This window comes from Callorhinus ursinus, unplaced genomic scaffold, assembly GCF_003265705.2.
Source record: "Callorhinus ursinus isolate GAN/ISIS: 27379988/994484 unplaced genomic scaffold, GSC_fseal_2.0 scaffold8, whole genome shotgun sequence".
Taxonomy (NCBI): domain Eukaryota; kingdom Metazoa; phylum Chordata; class Mammalia; order Carnivora; family Otariidae; genus Callorhinus; species Callorhinus ursinus.
Genome location: NW_027397070.1, coordinates 61,530,951 through 61,549,936, shown reverse-complemented (window position 1 = coordinate 61,549,936; position 18,986 = coordinate 61,530,951). Strand labels below are relative to the sequence as shown.

Genomic DNA, 18,986 nt, shown 5'->3' with positions numbered 1-18,986 from the left:
GCAGGGAGCCCGATGCGGGACTCGATCCCAGGACCCCGGGATCATGACTTGAGCTGAAGGCAGATGCTCAACCGACTGAGCCCCCTAGGCGCCCCTAAACCATCATAATCATTTTTAAGTGTAGAGTTCAGTAGCGTTAAGTACATTTCATGTTGTTGTGCAGTCAATCTCTAGAACTCTTCTCATCTCGCAAAACTGAAACTCTGTGCTCGTGAAACACTGACTCCCTATTCCTTCCCCTCTGCCCCTGGCACCCACCATCCTACCCTTTGTCTCTAGAATTTTAACTGTTCTGCGTCTCTCATATAAATGGACTCATACGGTATTTGTCCTTTTGTGACTGGTTTAATTCACTTAGCATCACGTCCTCCAGGTTCATCCACGGGAGGTGGATGAATAATATTCTGATCCACACTTGGTTTATCCATTCATCTGTTGATGGACCCTTGGGCTGCTTTCAGCTTTGGGCTATTGTGAATAATAATGCTGCTATAAACCTGGGTGTACAGATATCTCTTTACATCCCTACTTTCACTTCTTCTGGGTATCTCCCCAGGAGTGGAGTTGCTGGATCATATGGTAAATCCATTTTTAATGTTCTGGGGTGCTGGCACCCATCTGTCCTGTTGGACCTCCCCACCAGCCCTGCACAAGGGCTCCAATTTCTTCACATCCTTGCTAACACTTGTTGTTTTCTGCTGTTCTGATTATAGCTATCCTGATGGATGTGAGGTGGTATCTACACTGTATTTTTAAAGCCTATTGGCAACCACGATTTTATTGGATAGAAGCTTGTGGGGGAGGAAGAGTGGAAGTCTCAGGCTCAGAGAAGTTCGGTGGCTTGTGAATGGAGAGCCAGCCCGACCCACGGTTTCTGGACTCCTCCTCCTAAGCTCTCCCTCTGCATCCATTCTTCTCCCTGCTGCCCAGGTCCGCCGGCCCCTCTTTGCCACTGGGGCCTCTGTGAAGCGTGCTCTGGGATTAGGAGACGTTCCCGAGACACTTCTCTTCCATAGGACTCAAATGCTGCACGTTGGCACTTTCCTTTCATCTTTTGAGGAGGCTGTGGTCTCATTCACTCTGTTACCCTTTCAGAATAAAGACATTCAAAACTTTGCGAGAAGTAAAGACAAAGCAGCTGGTGCATACATTGGTCACGCCACAGTGGTGGGTTTTAGATTTTGTCTTTGAAGTCGCAAAACCTTTTATTAAAAAAAAAAATGTCATCTAACACATTATCCCAACATATAAAACCAGTAGAAGAGACATGGTTTTGTTTGGGATGTTTGGGGGTATCTGGAGTCTGCTTTGACCTCGGGAGCACCCCAGCCCCCCAATTATATACACAAAGTGGAGGCCCCATTGTAAGTACATGGGCAGCCCGCGATCTCTGTTTGTCCCCAGCCCTGGATTCTGGAGGTACCTTGGGCATTTATATCTCGACTTCTTGCTCCCTGCAGGATCCTCACTGTTACCATTCTGGCCCTCTGTCTTCCGAGTCCTGGGAATGCACAGGTAGGATTTTAATTTTGTTTCTTACCTAGAAGTGGGTTAAAAATCAGGGTGAGGGAGTCCAGTCTTGCGTTTTAGAATCCCAGGATTTACAGCTCACCGAAGCTGAGCCCTGCCGTGTGCCCAGATGAAGGCTGGGCTCTGAGAAGTTGACCCCTGCCTTGGGGACAGGGCTGAGACTTGAATTCTCATTCCCAATGCAAGACTTTGAATCGGATCCACTGCCTCCTTTGTGTCTTTTGGGACTTGATTTATGGTAAATGTTAAAAAGTCAGAGGGGCTCTAGGGCTTCTGGGTGGTGGTGCCCTGCATACATGTCGCCCCCGTGGGTCTGTGTATCTCCCGGAGACACGCATCCCCGGCTGGAGGAGGTGGGTCCCACCTCTGGGCCGAGCCCCCTGGCAGGAGTGTGCACAGGGGGTGGGGGAGTCAGGCTCCGGCAGGGGCCTGGGAGAGGCCTGTAGCGCCCAGACTTTATGAAGCCATATTTGTGTCAGCCTTTGCGACTGGGGCACATCCCTCCTGCAAACTCACAGTGGCTTCTCTGTCTCTGGCTCACAGATGAATGAGGCCTCACCTTGGAGCAGGGTGAAGGGGCCACAGGCAGGTGGGGGAATATTTTTTCCCTTCCTAGTAAGAATTTCGAAATGGATTCAGGCTATTAGGGATAGAAAGGATCTTGGGAAGAGTAACAGAGACTTAGAGCTTGGAGGGCCCTTGGAGTCCTCTGATCCAGCCTCACAGCGACAGATGGTGACATCTGGGCCCAGAGAGGACAGTGTCCCAGTCCTGTGTTTACTGCATGGTGGCACTCCACATACATGAACACATCCAGTCCTTGCAGCTGCCCAGAACTAAGCGCTGTTACCCCCATTTTACAGGCGAGCATAGGAAGCTGTGACTAGCGGCTCTAGTGAGGAGCTGAAGCCAGGCAGGCTGGTGGACTAGAACACTCGCTGGTGCTTAGTTGGTGAGCCAGGCCCGGACTCCAGTCTCCTAGTTTCCCGAGCTTTATGACAACAGCCTTCTGGCTCATTTGCTCCCTTTCTTTTGCCCCAAGGCCCTAAGACTCCTGAGGCCACTCCCATGCATGCAGGCTGAATCCATCCTCTCCGAAAACCAGCCCACAGCGTGGGGAAGCCAAACCCTGGAAGGCGCAGAGAAGGCCAAGGATGGGGTGCCCAAAGTCAAACATTCCTTCTCTGCCTGTTCCTCTAGAATGTCTATCTTCAGGGTCTTCCCCAGAAGCCCACGGACTTTTGGCCCCCATGACATTTTTCTAAGGCCATAAAGTTGTAAACACAGGTTGCACGTGAAGACCACAACCCTCAGAGACTGTTGAGACCTGTCTACTTCTGGAAGCATCTTTGTGTAATTGTCTCGGGGAGACGGAAATAGGGGGATTTCCCCAATACTCCTTTTCTTAAAAAACGGGCTGCATCGCCGTGTAGCTTTTCAGGTGAGAGGGTTGGGTTAGGGGACTTCACAGGGGGCAGGGCACTCACAGGGGGCCCTGAGAAAGGGAAATCAAATAGCACCCAGAGCAAGAGAGTGATTGCCCTTGAAAGCAGTCATACCCACTCCCAGAAAGAGATGAACACAGGATGTGCCTCGTGTGGATCAGATGTGATGATTCCTGCTCTTCATAAGCAGAGCAGGAAACAGCCCCCAAATCTGCAGATATTGGGAGTTTTGAAGCAATGGTGTGGGGGGGGGGAGTTCAAGGCATAATGCTAAGTGTAAAATGATTATAAGAAAATACTAAAAAGAAGGGGGGCAAATAGGCCTTCTAATACAGATCTTGGTCTTACGGATTTTTTTTTTTTCCTTTTCCCGAACTTTCCCGAACTTTCTGTGATGTCCTTACAATACTTTTATAGTAAAAAAATAAATAAATAAAAGTAAGGAGCACGACCTTACCTCTTTCTCCTCTCTCCTTCCCTGCAGCAACAGTGTACTAACGGCTTCGATCTGGACCGCTCGTCAGGACAGTGTTTAGGTACGAGGCCACCGAGGATCCTGCACTGGGTGGGGGGCCTTCCGTGACAGACCGATGGTGGGGCAGTTTCTTTCCCAGCTGCTGCTCGATATTATCAAATCTGTGTTGGCCTGGATTATGGAAGAAAACAGTGCCACAGAATGTCTGAAGTCAGTAATGCCCGTTTATCAATTACTTGCTTTGTGGCCAGCCCCATGAGGGGGCAAAAATGAGCAAGGATTGATCCATGTCCCCAAGGGGCTCGCCGTCTGTATTAGTTTCTGATGGCGCTGTAACAAATTGCCACACACTTCGTGGTTTAAACAACAAAAATGTACCTCACGGCTCAGCTTAGAAGTTATCTATCATTATCTATAGTTATTTGTAGGTCAGAAGCTCTATTGGGGTTTCCCATGCTAACATCAAGGTGCCAGCAATGCTTTGTTTCTTTCTGGAAGCTCTAGGGGAGAATCCTTGCTCATGGGTGTTATTGGCAGAATTCACTTTCTTTTTTAGAAAAATTGAGATATGATTGATGCATAACATTGTGTGAGTTTAAGGTGCACGAACTTGTTGATTTGATACACGTACGTATCGCAGTATGATCTTCACCAGAGCCTTTGCTAACACCGCCCTCACATCACATAGTTATATTTCTTTTCCTACGGTGAGAACATTTAAGATCTACTCTCTTAGCAATTTTCGAGTCTCTAGTACAGTGCTGTTAACTATCCTCACCATGAGGCCCATGAGCTCCCCAGCACTTATTTGACTTACAACTGCAAGTTTGTGCCCTTCACCAGCCTCTCCCAGTCCCCAGCCCTTGTCAACCACCATTTCACTCACGATTTTTATGAGTTTGGCTTTTTTGATTGCACATATAAGGGAGATCACACGGTACTTGCTTTTCTGTGACTTATCTCATTTAGCATAATGTCCATCCATGGTGTTGGAAATGGAGGATTTCCTTCTTTCTCTTGGATGAATAATATTCCATTGAGTATGTGTGTACAAACGTTGTGTGTGTATGTGTGTGTGTGTGTATCTTGATATAAACACGTCTTTATCCATTCATCTGCTGACGGACACTTAGGTGGTTTCCACGCCTTGGCTCTTGTGAACGATGCTGCAGTGAACACGGGAGTGCAGACATCCCTTTGAGATTCTGTTTTCATTTCCTTTGGATAAATACCCAGAACTGCGATTGCTGGATCATAGGGTAGTTCTATTTGTAATTTTTTGACGACCTTCCATACCATTTTCTGTAGTGGCAGGACCAATTTATGTTCCCACAGAATCCCATTTCCTGCGGTGGCAGGACTGAAGGTCCCGAGTCCTTGCTGGCTGTCAGTAGAGGGCCTTTCCTGGTTTCTAGAGGCCTCCTCATTCCTTGCCTCATGGTCCCCCCCCTCGCCCGCCCCCCCCCCCCATCTTCAGAGTCACCACTGTGAGTTAAGTCCCTCATGAGCTCTGGATCTCTTCTTTTTCCATTGTCACATCTCTCTGACCAGCCCTTCTTGCCTCTTCAAGTTCTTCTGCTTTTAAGGACTTAGGTCATTACACTGGGTCCACCCAGGTAATCTCCTACATGCCCATCTCAAGGTCACCTGGTTAGCAGCTTTAATTCCCTTCATTCTCCTTTGCCAGGTAGCCTGATGCAGTCCCAGGTTCCGAGGATCAGGACTGACCTCTGGGGGCTGTTCTCCTAGTACGTCATCTAGTGGAAGACGTAGACCTAGACGGAGTGTCAATAAAGAAAGCCTTCATGGAGGCCACATTTGAATGGGGCATTGAAGGATGAGTAGAATCCTGAGGAATGGCCTTCCTGGTGGAAGGAACCACAGAACCAAAGACCAGGGATGGAAAGGACGTTTAGAGTATAGAGTAGTTCGTTGTGGATGGAGCACAGCATATAAAAAAAAGCTAGTAAGTCAGCCCCACTTGTTCCCACCTCGGGGATGTATTTAGCTTTTTGATTATATTTGATCGAAGCCAGATCATTTATCTTCCCAGAGCTCATATCAGCTAAGAACCAGAGGGGGAGAGATGGTTCCAAAAAGTGACGAGTGCTAAGGAACAAAACCCTGCCATGGACAGTCTAGGCTGGCACTTGGATTTGAAGTGCTGGGGGACGAGTATGGGCCAGGAGATGAGAGGGTGGCAACCGTTGTTTTCTGTCCCACCAGACTTCCGGAGGCTCTCAGGCTTACCGCTAGAGAACGGGGCACCTGAGCCTCAACATTTCCCTTTCCTGAGCTGGGAGTTGGTGCACGTGTCTTGGATGAGCTGGCTGGGGTGAGCATGTCTCCCCCTGCCTGCCGTTCCCCGTGGAGCGACCCCAAGGCTGGTGAGAGGGCCCAGTGTGTGGGCGCAGGCAGTGGGCTGCTCGTGCTGGAGCCAGAGTCCAGGCGTCCCCTGCCCCCCTCCTTGCAAGGCCGATTTTCTAGGGAACCTACCTCCCCCGCTCCAGGCCCAACAAGCAGAACACCAGCCTGGCTGGACACGGTCCTGTTGGCTGGCACCGTGTGAGCTGACTTGCCAGTAAGCCTCCACTGTCTTCACAAGTAACTAGCTCTCAGCCAAGCCTTGTCTTCTTGATGCAAGGGACTCTTTCTCTCCCCTGCCCAGCTGTTATTTGGAGTAGAAGTGGGAATAATTATGAGGTCCATCCCAGTGTTTCCCGAGTGTCATAAGGGTACATGGGAGCACCTGGGATGTTTTTAGATGGTACACTCACAGATACATGCTCTCTTTTAGTATTTAAACATTCATTTTTTACTGTTACTTTCTATTTATGTTGATTGGCAGTGTTTACTTGGGTTTCACACGTGGGTGATAATACAGGGTTTGTGGCTATGACTCGAATTGTGATGTGGTCTCTGATGGCTGATGTTTGGGCGACGCTGGTCAATGTGATTCAGTTTAGCCAACGTTTGAGCGTCGCTGCAGTGATGAGCCAGGGACTGCCCTCCGTGTTTGGGAGCAGATGTTGGTAGATTGCTTTGGGATCCTTGGCTGAAGTAGGCACCATGCACGGCGTGGCCAGGGAGCCGCTAACCCTCATCTTTTCTGTGGCGTTTCCAGATATTGATGAATGCCGGACCATCCCTGAGGCCTGCCGAGGAGACATGATGTGTGTTAACCAAAACGGCGGGTATTTATGCATCCCCCGAACAAACCCAGTGTACCGAGGGCCTTACTCGAACCCCTACTCGAACCCCTACTCAAGTCCGTATCCTGCAGCGGCCCCACCGCTCTCAGCTCCAAACTACCCCACAATTTCGAGGCCTCTCATCTGCCGCTTTGGATATCAGATGGATGAAAGCAACCAGTGTGTGGGTGAGTAGCCCAGAGTCTCAGGCTTCTGTGCTCTGGGGAAGTCTTAATCCGGCAGTGATGAAGTCCTAACCTGTGAAGCAACGACTTACTTTCTACAGAGTTCCTTCCCGCTTAGCGGCCTGTGTCCCCGGGAACCCTCCCACCCAAGAGTAGCTTAGATTGCTGTCACATCATGGTTCTCATCCAGAAAGCCGATTTGGGGAATCTCAGAAAGCAGGGGGAGTGGGAGAGGGAGAAGCAGGCTTCCCGCGGAGCAGGGAGCCCGATGCGGGGCTCCATCCCAGGACCCTGGGATCATGACCTGAGCCGAAGGCAGATGCTTAACCGACTGAGCCATTCAGGCGCCCCCAGAAAGCCGATTTGTTTTTTCTTTATTTTCATCTGTCTGTCTTTCTATCATCTATCTATTTAAAGACTGAGCTTATATTTTTTCCGTTCAATAATAAATGCACCTGGTTTAACTCAGTGAATCCCAGAGAGAAGATCTAGAAAGGACCAGCACTTTCTCTTCAACACTTCTCACCCTTGAATGGAATGGATATTCTTGAAATAAAAGAAGTCTTGAAGGCCATGGCCAACGGTTCTGGAAAGAGAGTGGGTTCCTTGGGTGGGTGCCAATGTTCTTTTGGCTAAAATGAGCCTCACTGATGGGAACTCACAGCAAGAGTAGACCTCTGGGAGGAAGGAGACCCCACATGGCATGAGGCCCCAAAGGGGTTGGCAAGTGGTTTGACCGGTGCCCTAGTGAGCTTTGGTGTCTGTTGGCCAGTGTGGCCTTGGCAGAGGCTTACCTGGGATCCTTCCTTGGTTGCTTTGATGGTTGGACCAAAACCCTTTGTGACTGTTTCCAGCTTTGGCAGATGGTCTAGAGTGATGATGGCTCCAGACTTTTTTGATCATGTACCTCATATCTGAGATCTTTTTGAGCCTGGCTCCCATGATATACACATTTATAAATTATATACATACTCTCTTATAGTAGTACGGTTTGAGGAGTGTAACACGTACATTCAAAGCTAGAACATTTTAGAAGATGTTATAAAAATAAATGTGCTTTGAACTTCTGATACTTCCTTCCCATACCTCAAAAGTTCTGGAGACCACTGGTGTACCTGGTGAGATCTTTGTTGGTCCCATTTCAGGGCTCTGAAGTATTGAGCTGTTAGAGAGGCTTGGGTTGGTTATTTCATAATGTCTTCTATATACTAATGCAAATGAGTGTGCATTTCCATCTGGATACATGGAAATAGTATGCAAACAAGTGTCCTTCAGAGCTGCAAGGGGAAATTGGATGCACCTGGACCCAAACTTCTTTATTCTTACTGGTCACAAGGGACATGGGGTGTGTATGTGTGGGAGAGGGGTGGGGGAGGGAAGGAGGAAGAGAGAGAGGGAGAAGGAGGGGTGGGGAGGGAGGGGAGAGTTGGTTGGTGGTCGCTCTGAATATAGATGAGTGGGCAGAGGCAAAGAGTGTGGGGCCCAGTCAAGCCACGGATGCGGTTTGGTGGAGAAGGAGGTAGCGTACTTCCTTAAAATACACAGCAGGACCGCCGTAACTGGAAGGGACTTTACCAATTGAACTTCTGCTGCTTCATCTTCTAGGGAAGGGAGCATGGACTCCCAACAAGTTAGCGATGACAGAGGTTAGGATGGGAGGCCACTGGACTGACTACCAGTATCTACTTTCCTAACTCGGCCACATGACCTCTCTGGTCTGGTAGAAAAAAAATGATCCCCAAAAGAAAGAAGAGGAGAAGAGAAGGAGAGATTGGGGGACGCCTGGGTGTCTCAGTTGGTTAAGCGTCTGCCTTCAGCTCAAGTCATGATCCCTGGGTCCTGGGATTGAGGCCCACATCGGGCTCCTTGCTCAGTGGGGAGCCTGCTTCTCCCTCTCCTCTGCCCCTCCTCCCCGCCCATGCTCTCAATCTCTCTCTCTCAAATAAATAAATAATCTTTTTAAAAAAAAAAAAAGGAAAGATTGGGGTGGAGCTCCTCTTCCAGGATGTCCTGTGGGGCTGGATACGCCGAGTGCAAGACTGGAAGTGAGGAAGAGGGTGTGATAACCCATCGGGGTACTCCAGGATTTCGGAGGGAGCCTCAGGGTGCTCTGCCTGATGTCTGGGGTGATCCCACAGGCCCCTTTGAGGAACAGCTGGGAGCTGCTGCACGGCTCCCTGCAGTGGCCCCCTCCCTCCCACAGACTCCTTTCCAGGATCCCAGGGCCCATGAGAAGAAGGATGGGGCTGGGAAACCTATTCATCTCCTGGTCCCCATGACGTCGTGCAATTTTACGGCTCCAAACCTGTCACACGGGAGATGCGGAGCCTTCATAATGGCCCTTTTGTAAGAAGAATAGAATCAAGGAACCCTAGTGAGGCCTGGCACCGGGCCCATCCATTTCCAAAAAGTTCAGCATTATGCATTCATTAAGTCCTGAGTTCTTTCTAACTTCCCTTCCCTGCACCCCATGGTTTCCTGATGTACAGAGGTCCTTCTGGGCATTGTAAGAGGTGGCGTCACAGGGGAGGGGCAAGAGAAGGGACCAGGAAGGGAGTCTGCTTCCCTCCAGAAACAAGGATGCGAGAGGTGGGCTTGAGAACAGGCAGAGGGAAGCTAGGCGCAGAGATGGCCGAAGGGGGGGAAGGCACCAGGAGGGGGCATTGTGAACAAAGGAGGAGGAGGTGAGCACGGGGTTCTCCCCACCTGGGGGAGGAGAATGCTGGTCTGAGCTTGAGGAAGCGTGGAACCAGCGGTGTGTGATTGGGAAGAACTGGGAAACATTTCTGAAATTTGGGTGTCCTAGGAGGGACAAAGGAGTCTTTTTCTCCTCCCCATCGAGATGAAACTAATGGACAAGAGTGATGACAGCAGTGGTAAGAAGAGCAAAGCGCTTCCCCTTTGCCGGGTGCTGGGATATTTACATGTGAATTAACACATTTAGTCCTCCTGACACCCCGAGTGGTAGGACTATCGTTGTTCCTGTTATACTTGTCCTAAGGTCCTGGTGCCATTTGAAGAGATTAGGAAATCCAGCCGAAGCGATTGCGGATGAGCCAGGATTTGCACCCATTCAGGCTCTGGATGAGGCTCGGCAAGTTTAAGTCTTGTTCAAAGCCTCTGAGAGAGTCTGTGTTGGAGCCCTGATTAAACACGAGGGCCTTCTCTTGCCCTTTTTTTTTTTTTTTTGGCAATTAAAATTTTTGTCCTGTAAAATTCTGAACCTAGACAAAAGCAGAGAACGTAATGAACACTACCTACTTATCACTCAGTTTCTAATAGTTATCAGCACAGACCCAGCCTTGCTGGGTCTTTACTCTTCCCCCAGTGGATTAATTAAAGCAAATCTCAGGCACCATATAACTTTATCCTTAAATACTTCAGGATGTATCTCTTAAGAGATAAAGATTCTTTAAAAAAAAATAATCTCAACACCATTATCAAACCTACAGAAATCAACAGTAATTCCTATTTATCGTTAAATATCCAGGTGGTGGTCAAATTTCCCTGATCGTGCCATAAATGTCTTTTTTTTTTCTTATTGGTTTGTTAGAATCAGATCCAAATAAGGTCTACAAATTGCCTTTTGTTGACAAGTCTCTTAAATGTCTCTTAATCTTTTTTGTTTCTCTTGCCATGTACTTGTGGACGAGGCAGAGTTGTTTGTCCTGTAGAATTCCTTATATTTGGGATTTTGCTGATCACGTTTTGGGGGTGGTATTTAGCATATTCCTTCATGCCTTCTGTTCTTCTGTAAACTGGTAATAGTTAGATCTAGAGACCTGATCCAATTCAAATTAATTTTTTTTTGGCAGACTTCTTCATAGGTGCCACCCTTGCTCTTTTGTACTTTTTCTGCCCTGTGTTCTCCTCATGAACTGTAAGACAAGACAAGACATATATTTTCACCGTGGCTTCCTTTTTCTGAGTTTTATACGCAGTTTCAAAGAAGCAGTTTCCTCCCTTGTGTCCAAATTAGACTGTGGCTCATCTCTGCAGGCCAGGCAGGGCCAGACTCAGTGCACAGGTTCCCGGTATCCCTGAGTTTCCTTCTCGACTTCTCTGCTTTGGAGGCAACTAGACCCTCCTCATTCTGGAACAAAATTTGGCCTCAGGTTTGAGTCCCCCAACCCCTAGATGTAAATCAGGGTCACCCGGGACACTTACGGAGTGAACAGTGACCCAAGAGTTGCAGCCCGTGAGTCAAGAAAGTTTTGTGTCGTCAAGAAAACTGGCATCTTGGCTTGTGTGGGACTCAGGGCTGGTTAGGATGTGTCCACCAGATCCTGGGCCCTTGGGAGATCGGTGGCCAGCTTCTCTGGCGATGGAGGGCCAGATGGACATGGTTAGTCGTCAAGGAGGAAAGGGCTGCTCCAGGGAGGTCTTACCTACCTGGATGCACCCAAGATGCAGACAAAAGGTAAAATCAAGCACATATCAAGGGGTCTGAGCTGGCCAAAAGACTTTGAAGAGGCAGGATGCTGTGGGGTTTACAGTGTGGGTGCTGAAGGCTCAGGAAGAGGGGAGCTGAGCTGAGGGGCTGGAGCACCCATGGTTTGAACCCCCACTCAGGAACCTTCCTACCATAGAACACTGCTTCTGAGAACAGTGCCTTCGGCCAAGGTCCGTGAATGTGGATGTCACTTATTTATGTGTGTTTATCCCCTTTGGAGTTCACCTTGTCACCTCTCTGGGCAGACATTCTTAGTTCTGGCTTTGCCGATCAACTTGGCTTAGTGGCAAATTTATGGACTCCACTGGTGACAGATGCTCATGGAATGTTCTGCAGTTGAGCAAGCCGTCTTTTACTAGAGCCCAGGGACTTCAGGGGCTCTTCTGGTCATTTGTGAAATTATGAGCAATGCCTTTATTCTCTTTTCTGGCCCGGGGATTTGTCATTGATCAAAGCGCTTGAGTAGTCAGGTAGGCACACATATGGATCTTTCTGGAAGATGGATGGTGCTAGCCTGAGGCTTTCTCTTGAGTTATTGTTCCTGAAAGCCAGCCAGTTTTTATTCACCTAATGTTGAATGTAACCAATGGTAACAGAGCACCTGCTGGTGCCAGGCTATGGCCTGGGCACTGAGGAGGCAGGGTGTCTGGGCATGGCCATGGGGCTCTCTGCAGAGCTTACCGTCAAGGAAGGGAGATTAGATGCAAACGAAGCAGCTGAAATACTAGGTAGCCTGTGATAGGTCCCCGAGATGGTGAAGAGAAAGCAGAGGTGGGAAGGCTGTGCGTTCTGCAGTGGAGAGGGCTGGAGCTTGGACGTCAGACTGGCCTCGATTCTCACCCTGGTTTGGCCACTTCCTGGCTGTGAGCCTTGGGTCTCAGTTTCCTCATCTCTGAAATGGGAACAACAAGGTCTAACTCAGAGAATGTGGGAAAATGCCTTGTCCAGTGTCTGCACGGGGTATCGCAATGGAAACTTCATCAGGAAAGACTCTAGGGTCTTGCGATGACAACCTGTAGAAAGATTCAAAGCGTCTGAAAATGTACTGGAAGCCTCATTCTTTAAAACCTTTAAAATGACCGAAAACTGAGCATGGTACACACCCACCTTGGAGACTTTCAGAATGTTGCCCAGTTCCTTCCCTTATGAGATTTCAGTCAGATTCCGCTTCCAGAAGCCAGCAAAGCCTGGGTTTATTTAAACTGTGAAACAAGCAGTGAGAAGTCATTCCAACCTGACATTCATTCCCAGCAGATAAGGCAAGGACAGGAGCACCTGGAAACTTCACTTAGCCCCCCATGAGGAGGCTCCTGCGGGCTTTTCTCCCTAGTTTTTTATAAAGGTTTGGGCTGTAACTTGAAACCACATCCTCAGGGATGAGACCAGAAGGAAAATGCAGGAAGCGAAGGCCACTTGGTTCCTTCGGTTCCTTTGGCTGCTGAGGGCACTGGGACCAGGCAGGCCTGGGAGGAAATGGGACCAGGCTTGAGGCAGGGGCTCCACAGTTGGGGTTGCTTCCGCCGTCCTTGCGAACCGGGCCTCAGGGAGGTTGTCCACATGCAGCGCATCTTGCCTCAAGTCTTCCCCAGTCATTGGCTGGGACAGGTAGCCTCTGCGAATCTCAGTGTTGCCATCTGTAAAGAGGGGAGAGCCGTGCCAACTTCCATAGGATATCGGTAAGAATTAAATGAGGTATGCACATAAATGGTCTAGCGTGGAGGCTGGCTTGTGGTAAGGGCTAATAATGGGTTAGTTCTTATAATTATTGTTTTCATTATTCCAAGTCCAATCATTCTGTTATGAATTCTCCTGCTCCAAATCCCTAGTGCTGTTATTCTATTAGCGTTTGTTATTTCCCCGGGAATTAGGTTTAATAGCGCATGACTTTTGGAGAGTTGAGGGTTGGATTCTAGCCACTGGTTGGCATGAGGGGTCTCCAAGGAGACCTCAGCAGAGAAGGGACTCCAGCAAGTATCAGGACAGCTCTTCTCCCAGGGAAATGCATGTTCTGCCTCAGCAGATCTGCGGTGGGGTCCTGAGCTTCCAAATTCCTCGCAAGCTCCCCAGTGATGTGATGCTGTTGGTCCCAGAACCACACTTTTCAAGCAAGGCTGTAGTCCATCTGTCTATTCTTAGATAGAACTGCATCTAAAGAAGCGTTAAGGGGCGCCTGGCTGGCTCCGTAGAGCATGTGACTCTTGATCTCGAGGTCACGAGTTTGAGGCCCACATTGGGAGTAGAGATTACTAAGAAAATAAATAAAAACTTAAAAAAAAATGTTAAAACTTAATTTTTAAAATGTAAGTCCCATATTGTTCGAATCTATTAGAAGGATGTATTATTTTTGTTCAAAAACAAAAACACCCCCCCCCCCCAATTTTTTTAAAGCCTAAAGTGAGGCCGACCGAGGGGGAAAGGGACCAGAGAGGACGTTGAGAATAACTGAACAGATTTGCTATTTATTAGCTGTGGGGCATAAGAAAGCCCTCGGCCTTTCTGTAAAAAGAAGGGATAGGAGGATGGTAAGGGTCTTAATTTGGGGTCCGCGGCTAGAATTCGGGGGCTCCACTGTCACGTTTTTTCCCATTAACTTCTAGTGAAATTTGTCATTGTTGTCCGTTTTGGAGGCAATGAGCTGTATGACCCTCAGCGGTCCCTGTGGCAGTATTAACAGGAGAAACACAGCTATTAATACACCGCGTTACAGCTGTAACAGTTCCTCTGAAGTGTCTTGAAGTATTTGGCCTATTTTGAAATATCATTCTCACTAATCGCTACTTCAGAATTGTCCAAGATAGTAAGCTGCTGTCCCATCTCGTTATGCACTGCCCTGATGAAGAAGCCTATATATTCCTACATCACACATTTATTTTAAAAATATTTTGTTAACTGCCTCCCAATATAATTGGTTTCCCTGTGAATTTAATTTCGTGCAATTCAAAGCATTCTTCTGAGAAGGGGTCCATGGGCTTCCTCCATCTGTAGAACAGGTCCGTGGCGTGCACACCAAAGGCTTAAATTTCCTGGAGGAGATGACCTCTCGGGTCTCCTCCAATTCGAGAACGTTCTGCTTTTCTAAATCTTCCCAGTCCTTAGGAAGACAGTCTGGATTTTCCGTTCGTGTGTTCTCATCCGGATTGCTCCGTGACGTGGCCCTTCTCGACTCCTGGGTTTCAACCAGCACACGTGCTCAATGACATCTGCCAGGACTGTGTCTGTCCTCCGTGCATGAGGAAGTCCCTTCCACCCACAGCTGCAGCCGCCTTTGGGAACCGGCCCTGGCCCGCGGCGGCAAGGAGGTGCGGTGCACCGACCGGCCCCCACACCGGGGGTGGGGGGGATGGGGCACCCACTATGGGACCCGCCCAGCCCTTTGGTGCCTTTGTGACGTAGGCACGTCCCCAGTGCCTAGCATAGCAATTTTCTCAATGACCTACACATTTTTCTTGGCTCTCACCTTATGTTCCTTGGTCTGGTCCTGTTTCTTTCAATTATGCTCCATTCTGGAATTAGCCAGTTGTGTGTGACAAGCAAGTGGTGTTGCAAGAGGTTGGAGAAGTGTGAACTTTCAACAGCAGGTTGATTCAGCTCTGCTCTTGACGGTTGTGGCTAAGGTGGGTGTCTGACCGGCTCTCTGGAGAGGGCCTGCTGGAGGGCAGCAGGGCACCGTTAGCTGTCGGGGCCAGGGCTGATCGGACCGCATAGCCGTGTGTGTTTTAAATGTGTGGGAGGTGCATCCTGTGGTGCTTCCATAGAGGTGTGAAGCTTCCAAGTGCGTTGAGATGGAAGAAGGTGATTGTATCTTCTCTTTTGTCATCAAGGCTAGTGGTAGATTTCTTTTCAAATGTCCTTTTGATGTCAGGGGATCGAGTACACCACTGGCCAACTCTAGAACGGCCTCACTTGCATAGGTTCTGTTCCTATGTTGGCAGCCTCCATAGATATTCTCTGTGGCTCTTATCTGCTTGTGTGCCTGGTGTCACAAGGGCATCTGTGGCTCCTGCCCTCATCCCAGCATGATGCAAGAAACAGAGTGATTTGGGAGCTCTTTGTTGTACTATCAGAAATGGATTAAATGAGATAAAGAAGTCAAAATAGCATAGGAATACGAAGTATTCGTTTTATAGAGTATGTGCCCGATGAGTACAAGAAAGGTGATTAAAGCAATACATACGTAATCACATTTAATGTTGTTGACAACGGTCTCATGTAAATATCCTCTGAGAGGTTCAAGTTATAACACCTGCTGTTAGGGAAAGAAAGGAGATCTTTATTTTCGAAGGACCTGGAGGGAGAGGTCATCAGGCCAAAGAGCAGTGGGAGTTAGTAAAATGGGGGCGGGGAAGAGCATGGGCTATAGATTCAGACATTTGGAGTTCAAATCCTATCCTTGCACAGTTGCCCGGCTCAGCGTGTTAGACCCTTTGAGGGTCCTGTCTACATGATGGGATAATAACACACATCTTGTGGGGTTGTTTGGAAGCTTAGCAAAGGAATGCGGAGTGTCCCATAGTCAGGTGCACACCCCCTAAACAGTCACTGCTGTCCCTCCCTCTCCCTCTGCTCTCGTGGAAGAACAGCGGCTTTGTTGGCTGCACATCTTACCAATCCTTAGCCAGCCGCAGCGGGAGACACGGGGCGGGGGGGGGGGGGGGGGGGGGGCGGGGGGGCTTAGCCCAGGGGGGGGAGTTGGGGGAGGGGGGGTGGATGGGGAGGGAGAGTGGAAGGGGAGGGAGATGGAGAGGGACTGCCTTTCAGATTGTGACTGGTGATAAGACTGCCCTTCTCCACTCTGACCCCACTCAGCCAGACAGGCTGCCTTTGATCCCTTCTCTGGGGCGCTCTCAGCTCTGGGAGCTCCGAGGAGGAGTGACATGGGTACGTGTGTTCTCCTCTCTCTTTGGCTGCTGGCTTCCCTGGACACATGGACGTGCGGGCAGAAAGGCGGACTCTAAACCACACTGGCTGGCAGGCTGTGACTGGGGCAGGGCTGGTGGGCTGGGCCGACCCCTCATCAGACCACCTTCCCCAGCAGGCCTGTTGCCCTCTTTCTTGGCGGCAGAAAGCTCACAGCTTCCGGGCAGCCCCCAGGTGTGTGGCAGAGGGCAGCAGGTGCCCATGTGCCCTCCTGAGGATGTGGGGGTCGGGGCTTGGGGCCGTGGGTGGGGTGCCTGGTGGGGGCTGGAAGGTTTCTTGGGTGCAGGTATGGCCCCAGCATCCACTGTTTATCCACAGCATCTGGGAGAGTGGGCTCTCAATAAATGATTGTCGAATGAATGGATGAATGAACAAACAAATGAACGAATGAATGAGTGCAGGGAAAGGCAGTGTGTGCACTGTTAAACCCAAGCAGTGAGAAAGGAGCCCTCACTCATTTCCTAACTTAACCTCTCATCACTCACTCGGGCACACCCCCTGAGCTCAAGGCTCCTGTTTGTCTTGGAAGCAAAGGAGCATGCTTGGGGAAGGGTCTTGAGGCCATCTCCTTGGGGGCTGGCTGGGAGAGGACATTCACAGGATTCCTTCCCTCCAGAGGGCCTCAGACTTCAGACTGGATGTCAAGGACTGACCTCCCATTCCCCTCCGGCTCGTCGGAGCTGGGCCAGAGGGGAGATGGGGACAGCCAGTGCTGGGCCCTGCCCCAGGCAGCCAGCATCCATGGACTCCAGGGGATGGTGGGCGGGTCAGGGCTGGGGAAGCAGCGAGGCTCGGGGGAATTGTCAGTGCCGTCTGACTTTCTCTCAAACGAAGACATTTGCAGAACGCCAGCCAGAGTTGATTTATGAGCTTTTACATATTTCACAGGTCTCAACACATCCCCCAGGAATCAATGAGGTCAGACAGAACAGACTTGTATCCGGAATCAGTATGAAATTGGCATCTTCAACAGTTCCCATGGGAAGCAGGAGATAATAATTTGGGGGGAGATTATATTAAGCAACGCAAAGACACAAAAAACCTGACTCTGCTTCCTTCCCAGTGGGGAGAAAGAAGTCATCTGTTTTCTGCATCTGAGGTGGGTGAGGGGTGGCCATCTCCACCAGGACCGCTGTGACCACAATGAAGCAGGATGGGACAGGGACCACTAGGGTGAGTGATAAACTCAGGGCAAACTTAGCAGTGACCACAGCATCCCGTCCTGTGTCTTCTGGCTCATGCCCCAAAACTACGATACATAGACATTTGGGATTATTTACTTAGCAACTCTCTATCCAGCAGGAACTTGTTGTATTTGTAGCACCTGATAAATATTTGTTGAACAAGCAGAAAAGCTTACGTGGTGAATTGTGTGTATAGGATTGAAAGGAGCAAGGGAAATCTGTTATGTCTCGGTTGTCCAAATAGGTTAGTTTTATCATTAATGGACTTTATTCATTCATGTATCGTTTATGTGCTGAGATCTGTGCTGGGCAACAAAGGTCAATCAGGCACCATCACTGCCCTGGGGAGCGTGCGCTCTGGCCAGGAGTTGGGGTGGAATGGCAGTGGGTTAGGAAAGAGGGAGCCCAACACATACTAGTTAATTGTCGCCCAGTGTCATGGGACAACATCAAAAGCAGGTTGGCCGTGCTTCGTTGGCCCTGGCTGGGGGTCAGAGAACTCTCCCATAAAGACAGGTGTAGCCCGTCTGTGCATTCCTTTGATGAAACAGTCACTGAGCACTTCTCTGGGTCAGGCACTGCCAAGTGCTCAGAGGGGATGTAAAGATGAGTCAGACTCCATCCCTGCCCTCAGGATCTCACAGCTGAGTGGGGGTGAGTGGGGGTTGGCGGCGGGGGGGGGGAGGTACATAACCCCATGAGAATCTTTACATGAGCCCAAGTTCAAGAGGTGGTGGGCGCAGTTCTGCCAGGTGCTGGAGGAGGGCCCACAAGGAATAGGAATTCTGCTCTGGGAATGGGTGTGATGCCCATTAAGAGACTCTTTGGAGGATTGGGTAGGGTTTTCACGTGGGAGATGGAAAAGGGCTTTCTGGGTTGAGGAAACATTATAGTACAGACATAGAGGCAGGAATACTGGTGAGGGACAGCCTTGGTCATGAGCCCAGCGGTCACCTGCCCATTCTTGATACCCAGTGTGTGGCTGCAGCGTGGACATGGGTTGGGGGTGGGGCAGGCACAGAAGGAGAGAGAAGGCTGAGGAACGTGGCAGGAACTAGACTGGGGGGGCCTTGAAGGCCATGCCAATGGCCTGGGCTTTGTTCTGTGAATACAGGTTTTTGAGTGGGGGAGGGGTGTGGCTTCTGTCTGAAGAAGCTTCCTGGTTGAGGGGCCCTGTGGTCTGGGGTCTCCGTCTGATCTTAGTCCTGCCACAGGGTCAGTGGGTGATGGCAGCTCCATCCCTTCTCTTTCTGGGCTCCATTTCCCCATCTGTACGAGAAGGCCTGGACCGTAGTCTCTGAGGCTCTCTCCAGCCCTGACCACTCAGGATGACTTGAGGTGAAGGGTAGCTTACTTACAACAGCGAGGTGAAGGGTAGCTTCTGGAAGCAGGTAGATTCTGGAGATAGTATCTTTCCCCTCGAGGCAGCGATTTTGCATTTAGATTAAGCTCTGGGGGTGGGTGGGGAGCTCATTACTGGGCCATCTCTTAATGCAATCACCCCCATGTTCTCAGAGTCCTGGTTGGAGCCTTCCTGCAAGCGGGAGGCGGAGGTGAGCCCTTCTCCAAGTCCCTCCAGAAAAGGAGCCTCCAGGGATGGTGATGA

At 49.8% G+C, this 18,986-nt stretch overlaps 1 protein-coding gene across 2 annotated transcripts in view; it reads left to right on the top strand.

The window, feature by feature from the left end:
• FBLN5 (fibulin 5) overlaps nt 1–18,986 on the top strand; it is a 77,039-nt gene that overhangs the window by 3,086 nt on the left and 54,967 nt on the right. For both annotated transcript variants that reach the window (XM_025870453.2, XM_073895794.1), the window contains 3 exons: nt 1,461–1,515; nt 3,460–3,511; nt 6,575–6,829. In XM_025870453.2, coding sequence (XP_025726238.1) covers nt 1,461–1,515; nt 3,460–3,511; nt 6,575–6,829 — 362 coding nt within the window. The remainder of the gene's footprint in view (nt 1–1,460; nt 1,516–3,459; nt 3,512–6,574; nt 6,830–18,986) is intronic.